The 22,779-nt window shown below is 38.1% G+C and overlaps 1 protein-coding gene across 1 annotated transcript; it reads left to right on the forward strand.

Annotated features, from left to right (window-relative positions):
* The first annotated feature begins 1,995 nt into the window (after window positions 1-1,995).
* Window positions 1,996-22,507, forward strand: CARNMT1 (carnosine N-methyltransferase 1). Its single transcript, XM_059491849.1, has 8 exons — window positions 1,996-2,327; window positions 4,754-4,949; window positions 5,895-6,058; window positions 13,121-13,261; window positions 17,179-17,357; window positions 18,343-18,456; window positions 19,351-19,454; window positions 19,706-22,507. The coding sequence occupies exons 1-8, from the start codon at window positions 1,996-1,998 to the stop codon at window positions 19,805-19,807; spliced, it is 1,332 nt and encodes a 443-aa protein (XP_059347832.1). The 3' UTR covers window positions 19,808-22,507.
* The last annotated feature ends 272 nt before the right edge of the window (window positions 22,508-22,779 follow it).

The following is a 22,779-nucleotide window of genomic DNA, read 5'->3' on the forward strand; positions in this document are numbered from 1 at the left end:
AGAACAGATAACTTTCTGGAAGTGGTATCATCTGCTGGCAGCAATTTCAGGCTGTCACAAGTGAGAGAAAGCTTTGCTCAGTGTCTGGCATGTATTCAGACATGTGGAGCGATAGAGATGGTGGTGTTCAATAAAAGGCTAATGGATTTTATATAAGGACAGAAATACAAGTATGTTATTAATTTGATATTTAGAAGGTGGTTTTCTGATGTTAAAATAACAGAACATGACGACTCATAAACACTGATGTAGGAACAAACTTTTTACCTCTCAGAACTTATGATTCCTACTCTAACCTTGAAAGTCTAAAAGCTGGATTTCTGTTTTGGACTATGTATCCCCTACATTAGACAAACATTAGTCAAATGAGCCTGAGGTGGATTCTCAGTTGATAACCCCACACTGACTTGATTCTTTGCCCTTCACTTCCTCTTCCCATTCATCATTGTAGGCCTCACACTTGTCCCTCTCACCTTCTTCCACAAAACAGGATCAAACAACCCGCTAGGCATCCCCTCAGACTGCGACAAAATCCCCTTCCATCCATACTATGCTATAAAAGATATTCTAGGATTTGCACTAATACTTTCCCTACTTGTCTCTCTGTCCCTATTCTCCCCCAACCTCCTAGGAGACCCAGAAAACTTTACACCAGCCAACCCTCTAGTTACTCCTCCCCACATCAGACCCGAATTTGCCTTCGCCATCCTCTAATCCGTCCCAAACAAGCTAGGAGCCAAACTAGTCGCCTCAATCCTTGTCCGATTCCTCACTCCATTACTACACATGTCAAAACGGTTCAGCTGTTGGTTTTGTCACACACAAGGTGTTTCCTATTTTACAAACCACTTGGGAACAATGACTTTTCTGTCCATCAAGATGGGTATGTCTTTGGTTTCTCTCTGGCATTGCCACTGAACAGTGTCCAGTGTCCATTCACTGCCTGGTCAGTTACTGTTGTTACAAGAGAGCAGGAGCAGTGTGAGAATAAAGTGAAAGTGTTTATTTTAGGAAGCTGATGCTCCTGCTTCCACAGAGAGAAAGTTAGTGTGCCAAAACCCTTTCCTATTCCTGCTGCTTTACTTGGACTATTAAATGACTGCCCCATCTTTAGACAGACAGAAGGAATGGTAGTGCTCTTTAGGCTTTTAAGACTGAGGGGATGGGCCCCTACAAATGAGGCAGTCTTGTATCAGCCACCTCTTCTCAAAGCACTGTGCAAAGGTGTATGGTGTGACTTGCTTGCTGCATGACATGGTGTCTACACCTGGTCAAACAGGTTTTGTCAGATTGAGGAGGATGTGCCCATCATCCAGGCCAAAGTCTGTTATGTGGGGAAATCTAGTATTTAGTGACTCATGCATAGTTAGACACTTCGCTTTTCCCTGCCCACAGCTGGTCCTTGCTCATCCTCCCAGGAAACATCATCCATCTTCAGCGTGGTGCAGAGTGGGAAGTAGTGCCTCTTGTCAGCACGGGGAGCTCGCTGCCCGGCTGCTGCCAGCGGGGCCCGATGTACACCTGACCCCAGCCGGGAGCGGCAGCCGGGCGGAGGGGCGGCGTTTGACTGCTGAGCCGGTACTTCTGTGCCCGGGTAGCCCCGAGGAGCTATGCATCCTCCCGGTACGCCCGAGGTGCCTCAGCATCACTGCCGCCCGCGGCCCACCCCGCCGTGCCGCTTCCGACACCGGGGCCGGGCACCGCGGCACAGACAGCGTCCCCTGTGATGCCAGGGGACGCCCTGCCTGGCAGCGGCTCCCGATCCCCGTGACACCGGCTCCCGAGCTCTGTGACACTGGCTCCGTAGCGGCTCCCGATCCCCGTCACACCGGCGTGTCAGCGCGGCTCCCCGCCTGCTGGATGCGCATGTGCATGCCCGCCCCGGCCCCGCCCCCCTCTCGAGATACCCTCTTGCGCGGGGCCGCCGGCGCGCGCCGGAAGGGAGGCGGTGCGCGTGCGCGCCGGGCGTGCCCGCGGGCGCAGGAGGCGCGGGGGATGTCGGCCACGTGCGCCGTGTCCCGGAAAGCGCCGCTGCCAAGGCCGCGTCCCCAGGGCGAGAGGGAGCCGCCCGCCAAGGTGATGCGCAGGGGGCTCCGGCGAGGCCGCGAGGAGGAGCGGGAGCAGCTGCCGTTGTCGGGAGAGAGCGCGAGCGGCATGGGCGCGGAGGCCGAGGCGGAGTGGGCGGCACCGCTGAGCGACGAGCGGCGGAGGCGGCCGCCTCTAGAGCCGAGGGCGCCGCCGACAGCGTCGGCCCGGGCGGTGGAGGAGGAGGAACGTGTGGAGCGGGAACATTTTCGGAGGATCATCAACGCTTTCCGCTATTACGGGTAATTGAGGCCTGCCCTCTGGGCGTGGGGCCCTGCCGGGTCCCTCGGCTCGCCGGGCGGCCGGCAGGGCTCGCAGCTGCCCCCGAGCGCGGCGCTCCTGGCGCGGCCGGCTGCCGGAGGGTGTGCGCTCCGTGCGCCGCGCTCTGCCGGGCCCGCCTCGGCAAAGGGCTTTGCACCGCTTCCTCTCGAGATAGCGCAGTGGCCTCGATACCTGTCAGTTAGAAAGCATAAAAGAAAGCTGAAGACATAAAAGACACACTAAGAAGAGTGTCTTGAGCTCTCTTAGGAGATAAAATGCTCTGAGACGCTGTACAGCCTAGAAAACAGCCTAGAAAACAATAGTATCTCCTGCTGGCAAACACCTGCGGAATGGTGTTTCGATTATGGGTGGGAATTCTTTAAAGACATTTTACTTTGCAGAAGAGATAAGCCCTATTATTAGGGATTATGGATGCCGTTTTTAATAGCAACTGTTGAGTCACAATTTGCTGGCTCCACAGAAATGAGCCAGCGGTGGTGGGGACACCTAGTTTTATAACTGAATCCGTTTTAGTAGACAAGGAAGCAAGTTACTCGCCTTGCAAGGTGGTGGAGCCTGCCTGGAAAAGTCCAGCAAGGAAGAGTGTTTGGTAAACCGTTTCCTGTTTCTAGGTTTGGGAAGCAGGTTTGTACTTCAGCTAAGGAAGCCCCATCATGCGGCTCATTGCTATGTGCTGGACCCTCTTTTGGCAGTGTAGCGCAGGAATAATATGTACATGGTGGTGAGGTTCTTGGTAGGAGTGGGTGATGCTTATATAATTTCTTCGGTTTGAGGTTTGTCCATGTAAGTTTCATTGTCTTCCAGGACAAGTGTTTGAGCAGGAGGTTAGTCTGAGTGACGCTTTGATGTCTCTTCCAAAGTGAATTCTCTAATTCAGCTTGGACGTATTGAAGACCTAGTTAGTTAAAAGTATCTAATACCGATTGCTACCAGTGCAATTCCGACCTATAATTTATTTATATTAGTGATATAATTGCATCCTCAGGCCTTAGAAGCTGGGAATATCCTTCTCAGCCTTCTGCTGATATGTGACTGTGGGTTGCTTTTGAATGCTAGTTTCCATAAAAACATAAGAAAAAGATGTGATTCAAATTTCCAGTATAGAATTTCAATGAAATTATCTCTGTCTTAAAGAAATAATTCTAAATTTTGGTGGAATGGCATATCTTGGTACTTAATAAATGGAGTTTTTCTTTCCTCGTGCAGATATTTCCAGTAAACTTGGAAACATCTGTTTGAATAAGACAGTAACACACTTTCAGATGAGCCCAGGTCTTGTTCTTGTCTTCTAGACATGAGATTACTTCATTATTTGTAGTTTTTGTGATTTCACTTACTTGTTCTGCTAGATGGTTGTCATTTAGCATAAAAGGGTGGAGAATAAGATGTTTTTGAGCTAAGCTGATGTGCTTTATGTAGAGCATCAGTTTATTTTTTTCTCTCTTTTTTTTTTTTTCTGTTTCTGGTCCTTGAATGTAATTTTATACCAGTGTAGCTATTGCACTGAACAAGCCCTTCTCAGTAACACGTGAATGAGATACTACCTGGTCAAATTTCCAGAATGAGGCTGTAACTAGAGCACCAGCAATTGCAGCTGTCTCTCATAATGGCTAGGTTTTTCAGCTTTGTGCTGCTGTATGCTGACGCAAGATTTGGGAAACTTCAGTATGACTTGACCAACTAAAATCACTTGGTGGTCAAAAGGGTCAGTATTTCTTATTGAATTATCTCTCTAGGGCCTTACTTCTATACTTCTCTCAGTTTAGACAGAAGTCAAATCTAGCAGAATCTCAGAAAAGTCACCATTTTTATGAAACTTTTATCCTGGGGAAGTGGAAAATTATTTTTAGCTTGCATCAGTCATGTGATCAGGTTCACAGTACTTAGGAGGAATATGCTGTTAAAAGAAGGTAGCTTAGTATCTTAGTGTGACTGCCAGAACTCTGGTATCGTCCAGCTGAGACTGTCACAGTTCTCCTGGAAGCAGTGGATTTTGAGGATCCCAATTCTCACTCCACATCTCGTTATTTCTGTAACCGAAGCTTACCACTGCATTCAAATTCATTCAATTTAAATTTGATTTGTGAAACACACTTGGAAGATGGTTGGTTGTTAAATTTTATGGATCCATGTGTTAAGGTGATCACCTGCTCTGGAAATGAGTGGCTGAGGATGAAAGAGTAAGGAGGAGAGGATAATCCTCTGAAACTGGAATGTGTTAAATAGAGTGGTAAGGTAGAACTAGAGCTTAAAACAAAAAAAAAATTCTGGAAAACTTTCACTTTCTGTGTATAAAAAAAAGAATAATTCTAATTGCAGTAGTTTAGAGTGAACTGTTTACATGTCTGTATATTGCTTCTAAATATTTAAAACTTTTGCTTTTTAGAACGAATATGCATGAACGAGTGAACAGAACAGAGAGGCAGTTTAAGTCTCTCCCAGCTAACCAACAGAGTCTTCTTCCTCAATTTCTCCCTCACCTTGACAAGATCCGGAAGTGCATTGATCATAATCAAGAAATACTACAAACCATTGTGAATGACTGTGTTCATATGTTTGAAAATAAGGAATATGGAGAAGATGTATGTTAAAATGGACTTTTTTCTTGCTGCAAAATTAGTTGCTTTGGGATTGCTTGTATGCTTTGGGGTTTTCTACATTTGTTACTAATACCTCAAAACTACAGCTTTCTTTTCTTTTGCCTTTTTTATTGATTCTTGTTTGCTCACACTTTTCTCACTCTGTCTTTCACATTTTGCAGAGCTGATGCTTAATGAAGCTGTTTGTTGTTAGTTCTGTTAGTTACACTTATGAAAACTGTGTTAGTTACACTTATGAATCTGGCAAATCACTGTTTTTAGTCCAGAGTTCTAGCTTTACCCTGATTACATTTTAAAGTTATTTTTTCTGTTAACTATATAGAATATAAGTAATATTGTCTGTCTTTATATAGATTCTTATATATCTTATATCTTCAGATGATGCATAATTATAAATTGGTTGCAATTCTAGATTGTAAGTATTTTAATGTTGTTATTTGTATACACTTTTTTACTACTTGACCTACTTTCTATCAAAAAAAATTATCCCAAGACTTTAAGGACTGACAGATAGAAACTGAAATCCTCCTTTTATACAGGCAAGATACAGTAATGGGCAGCTCCAATGTAAGCTTCTCAGCTTCGCCTTACAGTATCTAAAGGGATCCTTTTTTCAGGGTATGCAGTTCAGCCTCTGCACTGGCTAAGCCCTGATCCTTTTCTGAATAGGGACTACCAATCGTGCTTTGCTGTGTATTGTTTGTCTGGTATGGAAACTGGACTTTTGAATGCCAAAGAGAGGCCAGATATTAAGGTGGATTTAGGCCCAGGTCTCAGGAGTGACAGGGAAGTGCTTTGTCAGCTGGTACTTACAGCAGTTCTTGCAGCATGGCCTTCTTTTTCTTCATAATTTGCTTTCCCCCCTGCAAGACTCAAGATACTTGGTATATTTTCCACTGACATTTTTTTTCTCTCCACTTTATTCAGGGAAGTGGGAAGATTACACCAGCTTCAACGTTTGACATGGATAAATTAAAGTCCACATTGAAGCAATTTGTGAGAGACTGGAGTGAAGAGGGAAAGTCAGAGCGGGATTCTTGCTACCAGCCAATTATTAGTGAAATTATAAAGAACTTTCCAAAAGAAAGATGGTAATAGTGTCTTAAAGCTTATATTTATGTGGACTTACACTGTTGCACAAATCTAAAACAGTTTATGGAGTAATGAAAAGCTTTGTTTCAAAAGTAGAGAATTTTTTATGAACTCAAAAATGAACTTTCTTTATTTTTCAATCAAGAAAGTTTTTTTATTTCTAATACAAGATGTTGGAAAAGAGTGTAATCGTAAACTTCACAAAGTAATACCAGGTAAACCAGTAATAATTTTTTGTTGTTGTTCTGCAGCTAGGTGTAACAACATATGTAAATCTTTCAAGTAAGAGTCTTCAGTAAGTTAGCTCAGTTGTGCTTAGTGAGGGAAGGTTTGCAGGTTAGCACATTCTCACAGTGTGTCTGCTGCAAATGAGAGGAAGGACTCTGACAGCAGGAAGTAAGACTTTTGCTCTTCATAGTGGAAAGAAGGAGGAAGACTTAACCTTTAGTGCAGTTGCACTTAATTGCAAGAATTTACTTTGAAAAGAGTAAATTCTAGCCTTAGTTTCAGACAGTTGTTCTAAGACAATTCTTAAAGCTTAGTTGCACATGTGAGGGTCATTTTGTAAGTATTAGCTTGTTAGCAGTGCCAAAATAGTCACTGATGCAGGGGTTTTAGGTCATTTAAGTGGAAGCATATTAGTAAAGCCTCAAAAGGTTATAGTGTTGTAAGAATTCCATGTTTATTGGTTCTGTCCATTTATCAACCCAGTCATCTTAAAGTGCATTTTAGTTTGAACTTAGTAGTCTTTTACAGTGGGAAAATTTGAGAATTTTTATTCATAAGTGTAACAGACCACTACATAAATTTGATATAACAGGTCATTATTGTGTTTTTTCTCTCTCAGCAATTATTAATAATGCTCTTGTGTGAATTTAAAAAGTCTCTTCCACTGGCCATTGTTTAGTTTCATTGGTAAAGACAGTTTGTGGTGGGAGAACATGGGACGTAGATGGTTCCTGTTTTGCCTTGAACTGACTTACCTAAAGATACATACACCTTTTAGAATGTTTCATCTGCAAGTGAATTTTCTGCAATTTTTCTAGTGCTAATGGTGCCCTACATAAGATAAAAAAAAGAATTAAATACTGCAGGTATACTTCTGACATGTAGATGTGTAGGAAAACTCATGGTTATTTTTCCAAGAGATCATTCTAATCTCCAAAGTAGCAATGCAACTTTTTCTCTTGTCTGCTATCTGTTAATGTATTTCGGTTGTGGCAGAGGTAGCTTATGTCAAATCTTAAGAGATTCATGACTGAAGCTGGAAAATCTTGACTTTTACGTTTGTCATCAATGAATTCTATTTCAAAACCTTCACTGATATTAGGAAGCAACATGTGGTAACAGATGGGGTGAGTCTGAAGTTGACAGCTTTGTGCTTCTTTACAGGGCATTGCTCCCTATTGTGGTAGCTCTGAAGTACCATTTGAGTTTTATTTTGTCTCTGCTGAAATCTCAGTACATCACTGTACAGATCAAAGATCTCTACTACAAGTTTGAGTTTGTCGAACAGCATTTTTTAATTTCTAAAATGTGTATTACTTAAGTTATCATTGTGGAGCTGTTGTAGCACTTAGGTAAAACCCTTTCTCAGTTCACATATTGTTAGCTACTATGTTAGCTCACTCATTTTTCCTGGTGATGGAAGGCTCTCGTGGTTAGGTGTACTTTACTTTTTGAGGTAACAAGCAGAGTCATGTACTACCAAGCTTAACTGGCAGTTCCTTTTCATCCTTGTGCAAGAAATAACTTCCCTGGCGGGGTAGCTAGCTGGTAAGTCTGTTTTTTTATACAAATTTTATACAAACTCTTCACTCTCCAGTGACAGCACCTTAGGGAATGGCATGCAGCTGAGTCACGGGAGGTTTAGGTTAAATATCAGGAAAAAATTCTTCACCCAGAGGGTGGTTGAACGCTGGAACAGGCTCTTCAGGGAGGTGGTTACAGCACTGTCCTGTCTGAGTTCTGGAAGTGTTTGGATAATATTTTTAGGCACATGGTATGACTCTTGGGAGTGTCCTGCATAGGGCCAGGATTTGGACTCTCTTACCCTGACAGATCTGTTCTAGCTCGGCATAGTCTGTGGTTCAGTGATCTTGGAGTGGTCAAGTTCTTGGATTTTGAAGAGATTGATGGGGCCTGAACTGCACACAGTGAGTTACTCTGTCTGTTGTTTATAGTGGGAGAGGACTGACCACGGACTCTCCTACTATAAACAACAGATAATGTGTGAAAGAAAGCAGCCTGTAAGTGAACCTCAGAATGCAGCTTTGTATTGCTTTAGAGTTTCCTTTTGTAGCACAGAGCACTAAAGTTTCCTGAAAGAATGAAATGAAAGTGCAAGAGAAAAACTGTACTGAGTGAAAAAAACCCACTTTTTTCTAAATGTACTTTGTGTTGAAAATGATAAATAATTTTAAACTGTCAGTGCTAGTCACCTTTTACTTTATAAAAGGAATTGCAGTACTCGTCAAATTTGTAATACTCGATGGAATGAACTGTTTCTAGTTAACATAATTTGTTGATCTTATTAATTCCATGCATTGGAATAATGTGAAGATGGAGTTTAAATTTTTGAAACTACTGGAGTATGTTTCACTCCGTGCTTCCACACCTTATAGCATTGCAGTTTGCAAAGTTGACGTGTATGGGTTCAGTTGGTATGTAAATAGCAGGAAAAGCAGGGAAGTGTTGTATATGCTTGCTCTTTGGGAGGTAGAAGTAGTGCAAGCAATGGTTGAAAGCAGCTGTAAAGCAGAATAGTTATTTAGTAGGTGCTGCTTATCATGTGGTATCATGTGTTTCAGTCTAGTCTTCTGATAGGCTGTCATCTAAAGGTAAATTAAATGGCAAAAGCTGTTCCTGCCTCTTTCTGCTTAGCACCTTAATACAGAATCTGTAAGCAGAGTCAACAAAGCAGTTTTAAGTAAATCCCATGAGATCAGGTCTTCCTGAACAACTATAGATTTCTTGCATTCTTCATGTTGAAATATATGTTTCAGCTCGTAGGAGCTCTGGACTATTTAAGTTTCTTGGATTAGAATGAACGTACTTGCTTTAGGAGAAAACAGATACATTTTTTATTTCTTTATCTGTGTATTTTTTGAAGCATTTTTTAGGGGAGTATTAAGTTGAAAATCTAAATAAGCGTACTCATAAATTTTTTTTGTTTCCCTTTTTATCATCTTGGTTTCCTTTCACTTCTGGTGTTGCTCTTCCTGCTTAGGTGAAACAATGTAAAGATTATCAGCTTCTTATCCAAAAGAAATCTATGAAATAATTAACTTTTTTGCTAATTCCATGGCCAAAACCAAAGTACTTAGGTATTTTTTCCAGTTTTCTCATAAACTAGGCCTCTACAATGAACTATAACTTGAAATTCATCTGTGTCATGCTGTCCAGCTATCAAATATATTTGCCAAGATGCTGACAGAGCAGCCCAAAAAAATTGTCAGAGCTTAGTTTCCTTTTGCTATGAAAAACAACTTATTAATCCTGAGCCTGAGCTTGACTATACTTCTTGAATGTGCTCCGTCACATTTATAGTGGAGTTGAAATTTCTGCTTTATTTAAATTTTATTTGACTTTATATGAAATACATTTGTCCTTGCAGGTCTTTGTACTTAGCCTAAACTTTGCTTTACACATTGGATTTAAGAGCAAATAGATTGTCAGTGTTACTGCATCACTCAGTGCTTTGCAGGTCTTTAAATGAAAGTATATAAAACTCAGCTGCCCAGTTCAGAGAATTGCTCTTCAAATGATTTTGCTGTTTAGCACTTGTCTTTAAAAACAAAATCATCGACAATATGGTTGAAGTAAAATAACAAAATATGGAATACTGAGAATTGGATCTGTTTATTTAAATTTACAGACCTCATAAACACTAGGAAAGGAGTCCCACAGTATGTTCCTATGCTGGTATTTCCACTGATCAGAAGCCCATCTCAGTGTGAGATATGTATTTATTACTTCATTTGATAAATTGAACTGCTCTTTCTAGTTTATGGAAATGAGGAGGAGGAGTGTGTTTGTTCAGACACCTTTTTTTTTTTTTTTTTTTTTTGCTAAGCATGTTTACCCCTTCAGCACCATTACTTTTTTTTTACAACACAATACACATGAAATAAGCCTCCATTTTTATAATGTTTGATTTCCCTCTTTTAAAAAGGACACCTTTAAAAAAGTTTAAATCTTCATTAATATCAATAGTCTTCTAAAAGCTGAAAATATATCACACTGAAACATGTAGTGTGAAAAGGGCACGAAAGATTTGTTTCTGATATTTCTCCATTGTTTTTTTAAAGAGGCTTCTGCAGTTTCAGTAGTTGAGCTGAATAGTGGTGTGCAGCCCTCTCTGCTGCTTGGCCAGCACCTTTCCCCGCACCTGTCAGATTAATAGGCTGGTGCTGCTTCCCTGTTGGCCCGCAGGTATTCAGTGTGTACTTGTTGGATGCTCATTTATGTTCCTAACCGCTGCTAGATGCGTGGCACGGAAATCCTTTCCTTGCTGGCTGGTTGGAGGGTAGTTTTCCTTGTGGATAATTTTGGGTTATTATGTTACCACAGTTGTTGGGGGTTTTTTAGTTAACTTTGTAACTGCTGTAATCATGTAACGACCAGAGAAAGGTCTCTTTTCTAGCCTCTTAAAGGACTATAGCCATTAAAAAAGCAGTTTCTGTGCAGTTAGAGATTTTTAGCTATTATAAGGAATCAGAATTAAACGTAATTAATTAACAGTTTGTCGCAAACAGTTCAAGTCTTGAAAAAAGTGTTAGACAATTTTTTTCTAATGAGGGGACACTATCAACAGTAAGTTAGCCACATACATAATTTCTCAGTCTCTAAATTCAGAAATAGGCTCTCAGAAAGTGTGAATGTTAGTGGACTGAGATTTACGTATATTGTATTTTATTAGATGAGCTCTTTGCTGAAATGAAGTTGGTGGCAGGAGCATTCTCCAGTAACTGATAGAAATTAAACTCTGGAAATTTGTTAGCAATTTAATCCCTTAATAAAGGTGCAAATGAAGATGCAGTTAAGTCTGCACTCGAAAAAGAGAATAGAAAACTATTTTCTAAGAGAGAATGGAACATTTGTTTAAAAGTACAAAAACTTTATATTGTTTGTATATTGTGAATGAAAGGATAAAGACAACTACAGGCAATTTAAAAGCAACTCACTTGACTGATAAAGATTTTTTCTTGTTTCAGAGTGCATAAAGGTGCAGATTTCCAAATGTGAATGTACCTAAATATCAGTTAGCTACCAGGTTGCTTTAAGAAAAGACTTCTAATCAATGTTTTGTAATCGTGAAAGTAGTTTATGGCTTATCATCCCATTTATCACAGAAGTGTCCACATGGGGATGCTAAAATCTGTGTAGAGCTAGTCTAAGCATTTCATAAAGTGAAATTGTAAGGAAATGGAGAAGTAGATTAGGTTAGAAAATCCATTTGGAATAATGGTGTACCATTATGAATAAGAAAAGCTGTAAGGTAGATGCTTTTCTGGCTTCTACCAGAACGCACATTTTCTTTTTCCTTCTTGTGGTTCCCTATTTTCAAAAATTTCATATTGAGCCTGTTGTTTTCTCCTGAAGTATTTTTTTTTTTCAGTAGGACTTTGTGCTAGCTTCTGGTTTCCCCTGTAGAAGAGAGGTAATGAGAATCCTTGCTTCACAGGAGTGCTCTTAAGTAATAACCAAGTCTTGATTTCCAGCTTCTTGATAAGTCAGAAAAAGAGCCTGAATGTATAATGGAATGGAAATGAATGGGATGTTTTTCCATTTCAGAAGCTTCACTAATTAGATGATGAAATCAAAACTCAGAAGGCACTGTTAAAACTGCTTTGTTAGATTGTGTGGCCTTTAGAAAAGAGTAATACTTCTGGTTTTGGGTAATAGTGTTTAGAAATGTACAGCTTTTAGGATTTATATAACTCCTTTAATCACCTTCATGCTTGTGCAGCATCCTTACTCTTCTGAACCCTTCTTGGCATTCTGAATTTTGAAGTAGTCAAAGGCTTTGTGTTTTGGTGCCTTTTATCCTTTGGAACTGCTGGTTCTGGCCTCCTTCGTGTACTTGCTTATACATTGGTAGATGTTATTTTTTTGTCTCTGAAGGTTATATGCAAAACAGTGTCAGAAGGTATATGAATATTCATACCTCGGTGTATGAAATTGTGAACTCTTGAAGTCGTGTGTATGACTGGAGACTGAAAAATTATTTCCGTTAAGATTAAGTATTTTCAGTTTTGCATGCGAGTGGTTTCTGTTTTGTGAGTGAAGGTTTGACTGCGTTGTGGTGGAGGTGTGACAGAATATGTACTTATTTCCTTCTCTGCCTCCAAGAGAAGCAACTCCTTTTTGAGATTCTTAGTTCTGTTTGTTAGTTGCTCTTAAGTATTTCAATGAAAACACTGCTGGATGTTTTCTGGTTGTCTTCAACTTGATGCCTATTTATGGGTAAGTGGTTAGAGAGCTGCAATGTACTTTGATTTAGGAAATAGGTCACTTACAGTACTTTAGGAAAACCAGTGAGCAGCATATGCAGAACTCACCATTGCTGGAACAGTCACTACTTTAAGGTTTTTACATTCTGAATGGTTCATCAGATTTTATGTTTTTATTTCTTATGTCAAAATACTTGGGATTTTTTTTTTATTACAAGGTAACAAAAATATGTCTAGAATGCTTTCTGATTATCAGTGGGGCTTAAAGAAAAATACATTGTGCTAAGTGATGATATTCTTCAGTTCACTTGAGAAATTCTTGGCTGGGTAACTGTAGAACTTTTAAGGAAAACAAATTGTGTACAGCATTTATGCTCTGTTCTGAATGAGGGTTGTATATGTTCTTGTGAGTAATTTCTGTAAATTATTTTGACTGTACAATTAACCAATCTGATCAGAGCAGGCTCGGTTTCATTTAAAAGTGAGTCATACAGGAAGCATAATACATTATCTAAGTGCATGGTGGGAAAAATGTTTGGCTGGACCTTTAAGTTGTGTTAAAGGGTTTCAGATAAAGACTTAACTGTTATTTTTGTTCTGTTGCAGGGATTTCTCCAAAGTTAATATCCTGGTACCTGGTGCTGGGCTAGGTAGATTGGCGTGGGAAATAGCTATGCTCGGTTATGCTTGCCAAGGAAATGAATGGAGCCTCTTTATGCTCTTTTCTTCTAACTTTGTACTCAACAGGTATATAGCTTATGTTTTACTTGCTGAATAAAACCTAGAGAGGCAAAATTATAAATGAGAGAAATCTGAATATATATGTCTCAAAATAATAGATTTATAAGTTGTACTACAAGGCACACATACTCACTTTTTAGAATGCTTTAAGGAAAAAAGTCTTAGGGATAAATGGGGAAGGAAGTATTGTATCTGAGTCATTAAAATTACAGGAAGCATAGCTTTCAAGTTGTGAGATTTAAAATCTAAATTGTACCACAGATTTTCTGCAAAATTTTGATTAGGTTTTATGATTTATTTCACATCTGTTTCTGTGAAATGGACACCTATCTTACTATTACTGAATATGGGCTAGTAAATATGTCCATGTTATGTAGTGGTGTGATTATAAACAGAGGATACCTATTTTAAAAAAAAAAGCATCACCTTCCGTACTAAAATTTTAGGCACTGTTTTGACAAGAAAAAGAATAATTGAAGCATGCTGAGCAAGATGTTAAGAGTTAATAGTTCCACAGTTATGCTCAGATAATAAATTTAAATGTAGTAAATTTCATGTTACAGGTTTTAATTAAAGTGACATTTCTGTATTTGGTATTCTGCGACTTGCATTGGAGTTACTGTTTTCTAAATGACTTTGTTAGGGAAGAAAAAAGGTAGCACATGCAGCTGTTCCCTTAAGAAACAGAGTGGCAAAGCTATAGGTGGGCAAGTATTGAAAGAGTTCTGGAGGGTGTTTGGGGTGGGGGGGAGGAGGGGGGCAATTAGTCCAAGTTCACAAAGACAGAATTTGACACTTCATTCATCAGGTCTGAAATTATGCACCTTTGCTGAAAATACCTAAACTATTGGCTTTTTTTCCGTATTACCATATTGTTTTGGAGACTGTTTTATAGACTGATTATCCACAGTGCAGTGTGATGCTCTTGCATCTCACACAGCTTACTGTTCAAAAACAAGGGGAAAACACTGCATGGTGTCTGCTGAGTATCTGCGTATAGCAGTAGTGCTTTGTGTGATGATAATAGATGTTTACTGGAGGTTCGTTTGTTCTTTTTTTCTTGCATTATTCTCAAGTGACTCATTTGGTGGTGTAATTGTATATTACAATTGATGTGACTGATGCCTTTTAGCTACTAAAAGAAAATCATTATTCCTCTCATGCTTTGGAATTTCAAAGCAGCATAAAAGCTTTAATTTCCTGTCTTTTGGAGCACTGGTCAGCTGTCGCAGAGGTTAGTTGACTTCAGCCCTACCCTCTGATGACATGCTTCTGTGAATAAAGAGTCTTTGCCTATATGTGAAATTATCCTAAAGAATCATGCTTCACTAACGGTAGTAATTTTAGCATATAATGCTGAAATAATTATATTTAGCATATAATGCTAAATAGTGTTTCCTATGTAGGAATGTAGTGTTTATGCAGAATATTTAGCGAAGAGGTGTATATACATTAAATTTGCTAATAATATGAGATTTTGGACAGGAAAATTGAGTGTTGTGCAACTGCTGTAGTCTTTATCTTAGCAGTTACATTGTTAGCATGGAAGAGAATACTGCTAGCATGACTGAGCAGCAGTCAATTTAGTTGAAGTCCAAGCATCCCTTTCTGGCAGATGTAATTGTGGGCTTGATGTAACCTTCTGTTATGAAGGTTTTAGGGACTTGAAGATTCTTTCAATTAAGTCTGAAGTAGCTGTTCACGGTTAGCCTTCTGAAACGCACATTTGCTTTTCTGAAACTGGAAGTAACAGCAGTGATCCATATAAGCTGAAGATAGTATCTAAAGAAGAGTGGTCAGAAAAAAAAAAGAATTTGTCAGTGAGTTTTTAACTGTAGTCTCAATTTAATTTATACTTATTTTTAGTTTATAAAAGAATGAGGATTTTGCTCGTCTGTACTTAGAGTTTTACAGCTTTACCTTCTTTTTCTGACAGTGCTTTATATTTAGGAAGACAAAGTACTGTTTTTAATGTCAAGCATTGCTACAGTAGGCTCCTAGATGTGGTACATTGGCTTAATACTTCTGTGTGCAAAGTGATATTTGCTGATTTTTACACATTTTGAAAAACCTTTCATATCTCTGAAATAGTGAACTTTTGTTACAGTGGATAAAGCTGCATGGTATGGTATGTAGAGTGTGTGTCACAGTGTAACTGTGGTCACTATATATATCTGAAATTATTTAGAGTTTGTTATTCTGTTGAGGAAACTCTACTTTGAGAATCAAGTGGCCCTAGTCTAGTTAACCTGCAGTGGTTCCAAGGCTGCTTCAGTCATTGTATGGGACATTTAGCTTTCCCTTGTGTGCTTAAGGTTCTTACATGGTGTGTTTTTCTTCTTTACTTTTTGGAAAGAATATAATTTTAGAATAATCTTGACACTTGGAGGAGACTACTAGTTGTGTTTGTTGCTTGTCTATTAATGCCTTAGGATGAAAACAGTTACATTTTTATGTGTATACCAGTGGTGAGTAGTGAGATTTGACCTACCCATTTTTTTCAAAAACTGTCTTTTAAGCTGAATGTTGAACAGTGAATACCCCACCCCTATGGAAAATAATGAAGTGTGTCACACTTAAATATGTTGCTTATAATAGAATGTGTATTACACATCTTTTGTTGTAATAATGGAGTTGCCAAGGACTGGAGTACTTGGTTTCGAAGTAAAAATTGTTGAAATTGGAAATGGAAGTTTTCAAACTTGTACATGAAAGAAATTGCCTTTTTCTATTAAATTGGAACCGTTTCAAAGTCTATGTGATCAATGAACTCCTTTCTAATCTTTTCTTTTAATTGCTATTGTAGTGGTTAGGGGGCTTTTTTGTTGTTTCATTTTGGGTTTGCTTTCTTTAACCAATTACATATGTCTGGTATTTATTTATACATGAAGAAAGTCGATGAACCCTATATACTGCTGCTCAAGTTTTAGTTTTTAACTGATAAAATGAAACAGAAATATGAAATGGAGAAGGTAAAAAATATTTCAAACACTGTATCACAAATATATTCTAATCACCACCCAAAATAGTGCACTTTCTATAACCCAGTAGATTGCTTGCAGTTTATGAAATGCTTGATGATATGTATTTTGTGGGACAGATGTGTCCTCTGTTGTCCTTGAAAGAAGATGTTTTTTTCATCTTTTAATTACAAACTAATTTACAGGATGGTGGGAAAAGCTTCTTGTTAAACTTAAATGCTGTGTTTTATAACTTTTTAAAATACAAATTGTTAGTCATGTCAATCCCGAAACTCTGTTTTTACAAAGACATCTTGAGTTATCATGATTGCAAAGATCCAGGTGTTACAAACTTAAAATGACCATTATTGTGCTAATGCAAAATGCTGCTTGTTTATTTTTTCAATTCTTAAAGCATCGTTTCAGTCAGCATCTGAAAAGTGCTTTTGTTTAGCAGTGCTTCAAAACTTCCTATAATTATGGTTCAGAAAAGTCCAGAATGATAACAAACATTTCAAAAAAAATCATGGAGCTATTTTTACTTTTTGTTTGTTTGTTTGCTGGTTTTGGTTTTCTGGTTGTTTTTTTCTTTTTTTTAATAGGAAGAGAGATGATCCAGCAAGTCTCAGCTTTGTGGAATATAGCAGATTGCAAACTTCAATAATCTTACAAAATAAGCATATGTGTTTTGTTCTCAGCAGAGAAATAAGTTGGATAAAATCACAAGAAGTCATAAAAGAAAATTCTAAAAGTGGAAAAGGCAGTTCCTTTGTAGTAGTGATTTTGTCAGATTAAAATTAGATTTTTTGATCACTTCGTTATCATGGGTGATCTAAAGTGTTGTGAACTAGATTAAATTTTCTGGGAAATATGGAGCTGTTACAAGAACTTTGACTCTTATATTTCTAGATTCTAGATAAACAATTAGTTGAAACAAATTTTGCTGGTTTTCATATTTTGCAGATGCTCTCAAATTAATTCATGTAAGCTTTATCCCTGGATTCATCAATTTAGCAATAACAGAAGATCTGCTGATCAGATACGACCAATTTATTTCCCAGATGTTGATCCTCACAGTCTTCCTTCTGGTTCAAACTTCTCTATGACAGCAGGGGATTTTCAGGAAATTTATTCTGAGTGCAGTGAGTAAATGCAAACTTCTAGGCTATCCATGTAACTGTACAGACTGCCAGAGTATTTGGGACAGGTTATGAAGAGAATCAAAGTGTGTCTACCAGTATTAAGTATAAAGAACTAGCTGTAGCAAGATTCTCATACTCAGAATATTTCTCCAGCTGTATCAATAGATCTCTTTCTTACTCCAGATCAGCTTTCATTCCTACTTTTAGCAAATGTGGACACTTTCTTGTCTAACAGATCTTGCAGGAGCCTTCCCCACAGCTGCTTAATTTTCTGAAGATTCTGTCTTTAACAGTAGAACATCCAAGACTGGCATAAATTAAGACTTCTAATACTTTTTAGTCACAGGACTTAAAACTTCTGCTAATCCAAGAATACCTGTTTAGGGAAAACGGGGATTCTCATGCTTTAAAAGATAGGCTTCAAAAATCCTGCCTGTTGAATTGACTAGTTAAAAACAGCTGGGGAGATGTTCAAATACTGAGTAAAATGTTTCAAAGCTAAGTAACTTATGAAAGTACACTTTAGTGCAGATTTGTATTGTTCTAGATACTAACTAGGGAGGCCTGAAATGATTAGGGATTTTTGCAGTTGTATTTTTAACAGCTGTCATAATTAAATTTATAGGACAGGTGAGTAATAGCACACTTGGGGCTTCATTTGTGTATAATTTTACAGGATACAATATATAAATAATATATGAACAGTTTTGTTAAGTGCATAAGTAGTAAGTGTATGTAATATTGTAGTCTTTGTATGTGTAATATTGTAGTCTTTGTATATACACATGTGAATACAGGCCAAATAAACTCGAAGTTAACAGTTTTTAATGTAAACCAAAATACTTTGTTAACTTGCCTGTAAAACAGCTGCTATTAGTTGATAGTGATTCTGAGGGTATCAACAAATACCAGGGTTAAATTATTAACTTTTTCAAGATTAAAAGCATTGAAACTAATCTCTGTATACTTTGCTCTTTTCATGCAGATACGTGGGACTGCGTAGCAACTTGCTTTTTCATAGATACAGCACATAATGTTATTGACTATATTGATACTATATGGAAAATACTAAAGCCTGGAGGAATATGGATAAATGTAGGCAAGTGTGACCAGCTGCTCTTTTTGACTTATTTTTGATCATATACTTGAGAAGTCTGTGCAAATAATTGTGTCTATGAGCAAACTGTATAGCTAAAAAAATACAGGGCTTGGAAATGATCTCAGAAGTTATCAAAATATGGTCTGATGTTTGCTAGTTACAATCAAGTCAACACTGTGGTTTTTAAATAGGCAAGTAAATCTTGCCAGTGGCATGTTTTACATTCATTCATCAAGTATTTGTTTTTTGACAAATGTATTCTGTGGCAATCTTTGTTATTTTTCTAAGATGATGTAACTTTAAAATACATCCTTGCTTTTTTGTGGTTTTTTTCCAATGTCTATTTGGTACTCTGCCTTGAAGCAGAAGTTTTGGGAATGTGATGTGATTGGAGTCTTCCATGGTGAAAGAATGTTATACAAGACACAGGCATTAAACATTATGCACAGTAAAAACTGGTCAATTGGTTGCTCTCTCAACCAGTCCCAGCCAGTCAGAGTGCTAGCAGAGCTCCTAGGCAGATTTAAATATTCTTAGCTATGGAGACAGCAGTGATGCTTGACTGAAGGAATGGTAAGATACAGAAAACCAAATCTAGGAGGAAGTGTTGCAAATTGTTGAATAAGAACTAAAGTAATTAGTATTCATTATAGGAATCATACTCAAGTAACAGCAATATGTTTTTATCAGTATTTATAGAATCATAGAATGGTTTGGCTTGGAGGAGATCTTAAATATGATCTAGTTCCAACCCTTCATGGGCAGGGAACCTTCCATATTTTTGAGTATGTGAATCTGATAAAAGTGTTTGTTGCACTATCAGTGTGTACTTTTGACTTCTAACACATATTTTGTCTTTTTGGTAGCCATTTCTGTTGTATCTTTGTGCTTCAGGTCCTCTCCTCTACCATTTTGAAAACTTGGGAAATGAACTTTCCATAGAATTAAGCTATGAGGATATAAAGAATGTTATCCTGCAATATGGATTCCATATAGAGGTAAGAACATAGTGTGGTTTGCAGTAAGCAGTATTGTTATGAATCAAACTGCTTTGATTAAACCACCATGAATTTCATTCAATATAATGATATATATTAATGACTTCTAGGAGTATTATGTTTATTACAAATTACTTGCTTTTCTCATTTTATAAGAAGTGCATAGATAAGCCTTATAATCAAATAACAATATAGCATTCTCTTGTATAGTTCCTGTGCCGCTGTCTTGGAAACTGCTGCTTTCTTTTCAGGTGGAGAAAGAATCTGTACTGTCAACTTACACTGTGAATGAACTCTCCATGATGAAATACTACTATGAATGTGTGTTGTTTGTGGTGAGAAAACCAGAATAGTAGTGGTTTGAATAGGTTAATGAGAAAATAATGTTGGTTTGAAAGCTAGAAATGAGAATGAAATCGTCTGGTGATGTATGGACACAACCTCAAATCAGTGGTGCCTTCTTGTTCCTAAGAGGATATAGATAGTGTCTATTTTCTTAATATCTCTGTTGCTATTCAGACATTTACTGCGCCATGGATATTCATAATACACTTGTGAAAGATTAAATGTTCACATGCACTGTCTTTGTGCTTTGGAATGCATTAAACAAAAAAACAAAAGTGTTTTCTTGAGAACAAAATGTAATGTTTGCCATAATAGGCTAATTCTCTGCAAATGCTGCCTCATTTTTCATAGATTTATAGTGCTTTTTTTCCTACTTGATGATATTAGGAATGCATGGAGGTGCTTACTGTACTAGCTGTATCACTTTTAGAGAAGTGTTTGTAAATGTATACTTAAATTATGAAGTCCAAAATTATTAGGAAGTGGTAAAAATATTCTTGAACAAATAAATTTGTTATCAGAACTGTTAGAGCATTTCCTGTGCAACTGAAGTAAAGGAGGATATCTACAAATTCTGATCTTTGGCTGTATCACTGTTAAAGGTTTAATCAAAAACCATAACTGATAGGAAATTAGAAATGCTATGTGAAAGCAGAATACTGAGTGAAGAAAACGCAGACTATCACAGAGAAGCAGTCTGTTAACCTCAGTTCAGGAAAACACTGGTCTTGATTGATCTTAATGTTGGAACTGAAATGCGCTAGATGCTTTGCTTTCTTGAAATAACACTGATTTTTGAGTCATCTTCTACTATTTAAGACGGAACTTTTAAAGTTGATAAACATAAGCTGAGTTATCCATGCCACATGTAGGTAGTACAACACAAAAATACCTGTTGGAGCAGTGAAGTTACATGTAAATATGTGCTATAACATAATTACTTCCACCTGAGCCAGGATATGGCAGGCCAAATGGTAGACAATTTCTTTGTAACTTCACTTTACCCCTGCGAATTCTTGGTTCCTCCTACTAATGTGTTTTTTTCCCTAACAGATGTGGCTTAGGCGAATATTTAGTCTACAAGTCATGATACTATACAAGAAGATGTCATGTCACATACAATCTCATGTCACTTTGAAGTTATGTAGGAAATGAGAAAAACCCTAATTAGAAGTCAGTAGTCTGAGATGAGGTGTCATGTTAGGCATTCTGTTTGCATAATATATTGATTACCTTAAGTGCCATTTGGATGCATTTTCAAAAATATGTTTAAAATATAAAACCATTATGATGAGGGCTGAATTTTTTTTCTGCTTTTGCTAAAAGGACACTGGTCAGTATGTTGTTTGTTTCTGATTATTTTTTGTCCTGTCTTTCATGGTGATGTCCTAATCATATCTCTTTAATAGATCTGTTACTGGCTTTTCAATTTTTCTAATCAAGGCCGGAAATTTGTGCCTTTATTCCTAAATTGAAAATCTGCAAGGAGGGAAAACAAACCTTTTTTTAAAAAATATTTTCAACGCTGCATAGGAGAGCACATGCTTGTGTATGTTTCAGTATTATTATGCTCCTGTCTGCTCAGAATCCTGACTGAGAACAGAGGCTTCTGCTCTACAGAAGCTTTTAAGTTTGGCTTAAACTACTCTTCTTTGAGCTCTCTTATTTCTAAAAGTGCATGAACTGTCGAAGTTCTACTCTGTTCCAAGGGAGATGTGTTAAAAGATTAAACACTGCTATTCAACAAAGAGTTAGAAAATAAAAGTCCTTGTGTGGCTAAAAGTAAAAAAACACGTTTTAATTTCTACATTGTACCATTTAATTTTTGAGAAAATTTGTGATTCTTTGCTTTCATTATGCTTTCTTTTCTTAGGTAGAATATGATTAGTAATTTACTTGATTTTCAAGTTTCTTGAAATAAGACAGAGGTTAGCTGAATGTCAGTTAAGCTGATGCTGAGTACCATACCTGTCTGTAATACTACCCAGTTTTTGCCCCATACACTCTGTAACTTGAAATATGCTGTTCAGTTTTTAAAAAAAAAAAAGCAGTGGAACTTTTATTTATGGTTGAGTGTCAATATCCTGTGTTCTGGTGTTTTTTTCCCATACCATTCCATGGTGTCACAGGTGCCATTTTTGTATGTTCTCCGAAAATATTTTTGCACATGGTATAATACAGTGATATGCTTTTATTTCTGATCTAGAGAATGCAGGGGATTTTTCAAGAGCATTCTGCGTTTAAATTGCAACAGTCACATTAAGAGTTGGAAGCAAAATAATCTTGTGAATGAGCTGTTAGTAGCGTTTTATCTTCAGTCCCATTAAAGAGTTTTTAGAATTCGCCACTTGTACTGTAATGCACAGGGATAATTGTGTATTATAGAATTTGATCATTGTTTTATTTAGTTTTATATGCAGGGGGAAATGCTCAAGGTGTTCGTCAGCTAAGACTGTTTATTTTAGGTCACTCTTTAACTGTACGTGGTAACAAGTGTAAAAATGCTGCATAATCCTCGGTGCAAAACTTCTCTATCTGGAATTTGATAAATGTAAAACGTCCTGTATATTTTTTAATGTGTTATATTCTAAAATTGTTGCAGAGATGGTAAGAATAGGAAGTTTCGTGTCTCTTGTGCACTTCCCATTGTTCAAAGTGCGTGTAATGGACTGGGTTTTTTGGATATTAAAGCTTGCTGTAAGGCTTGATGTCTCGCGTGTTTGGTTCCATCCTTCACTGCCGGATGAGGGCGCTCCCCCCACCCCACTTCCCGGCGGGGTGAGGGTTGTGCTGTGAGGGCACTCCCCGGGCGCTCCCCGCTCCTCCCTTCCCGGCGGGGTGAGGGTTGTGCTGTGAGGGCACTCCCCGGGCGCTCCCCGCTCCTCCCTTCCCGGCGGGGTGAGGGTTGTGCTGTGAGGGCACTCCCCGGGCGCTCCCCGCTCCTCCCTTCCCGGCGGGGTGAGGGTTGTGCTGTGAGGGC

The sequence above is a fragment of the Ammospiza nelsoni genome, chromosome Z, assembly GCF_027579445.1.
Source record: "Ammospiza nelsoni isolate bAmmNel1 chromosome Z, bAmmNel1.pri, whole genome shotgun sequence".
NCBI lineage: Eukaryota > Metazoa > Chordata > Aves > Passeriformes > Passerellidae > Ammospiza > Ammospiza nelsoni.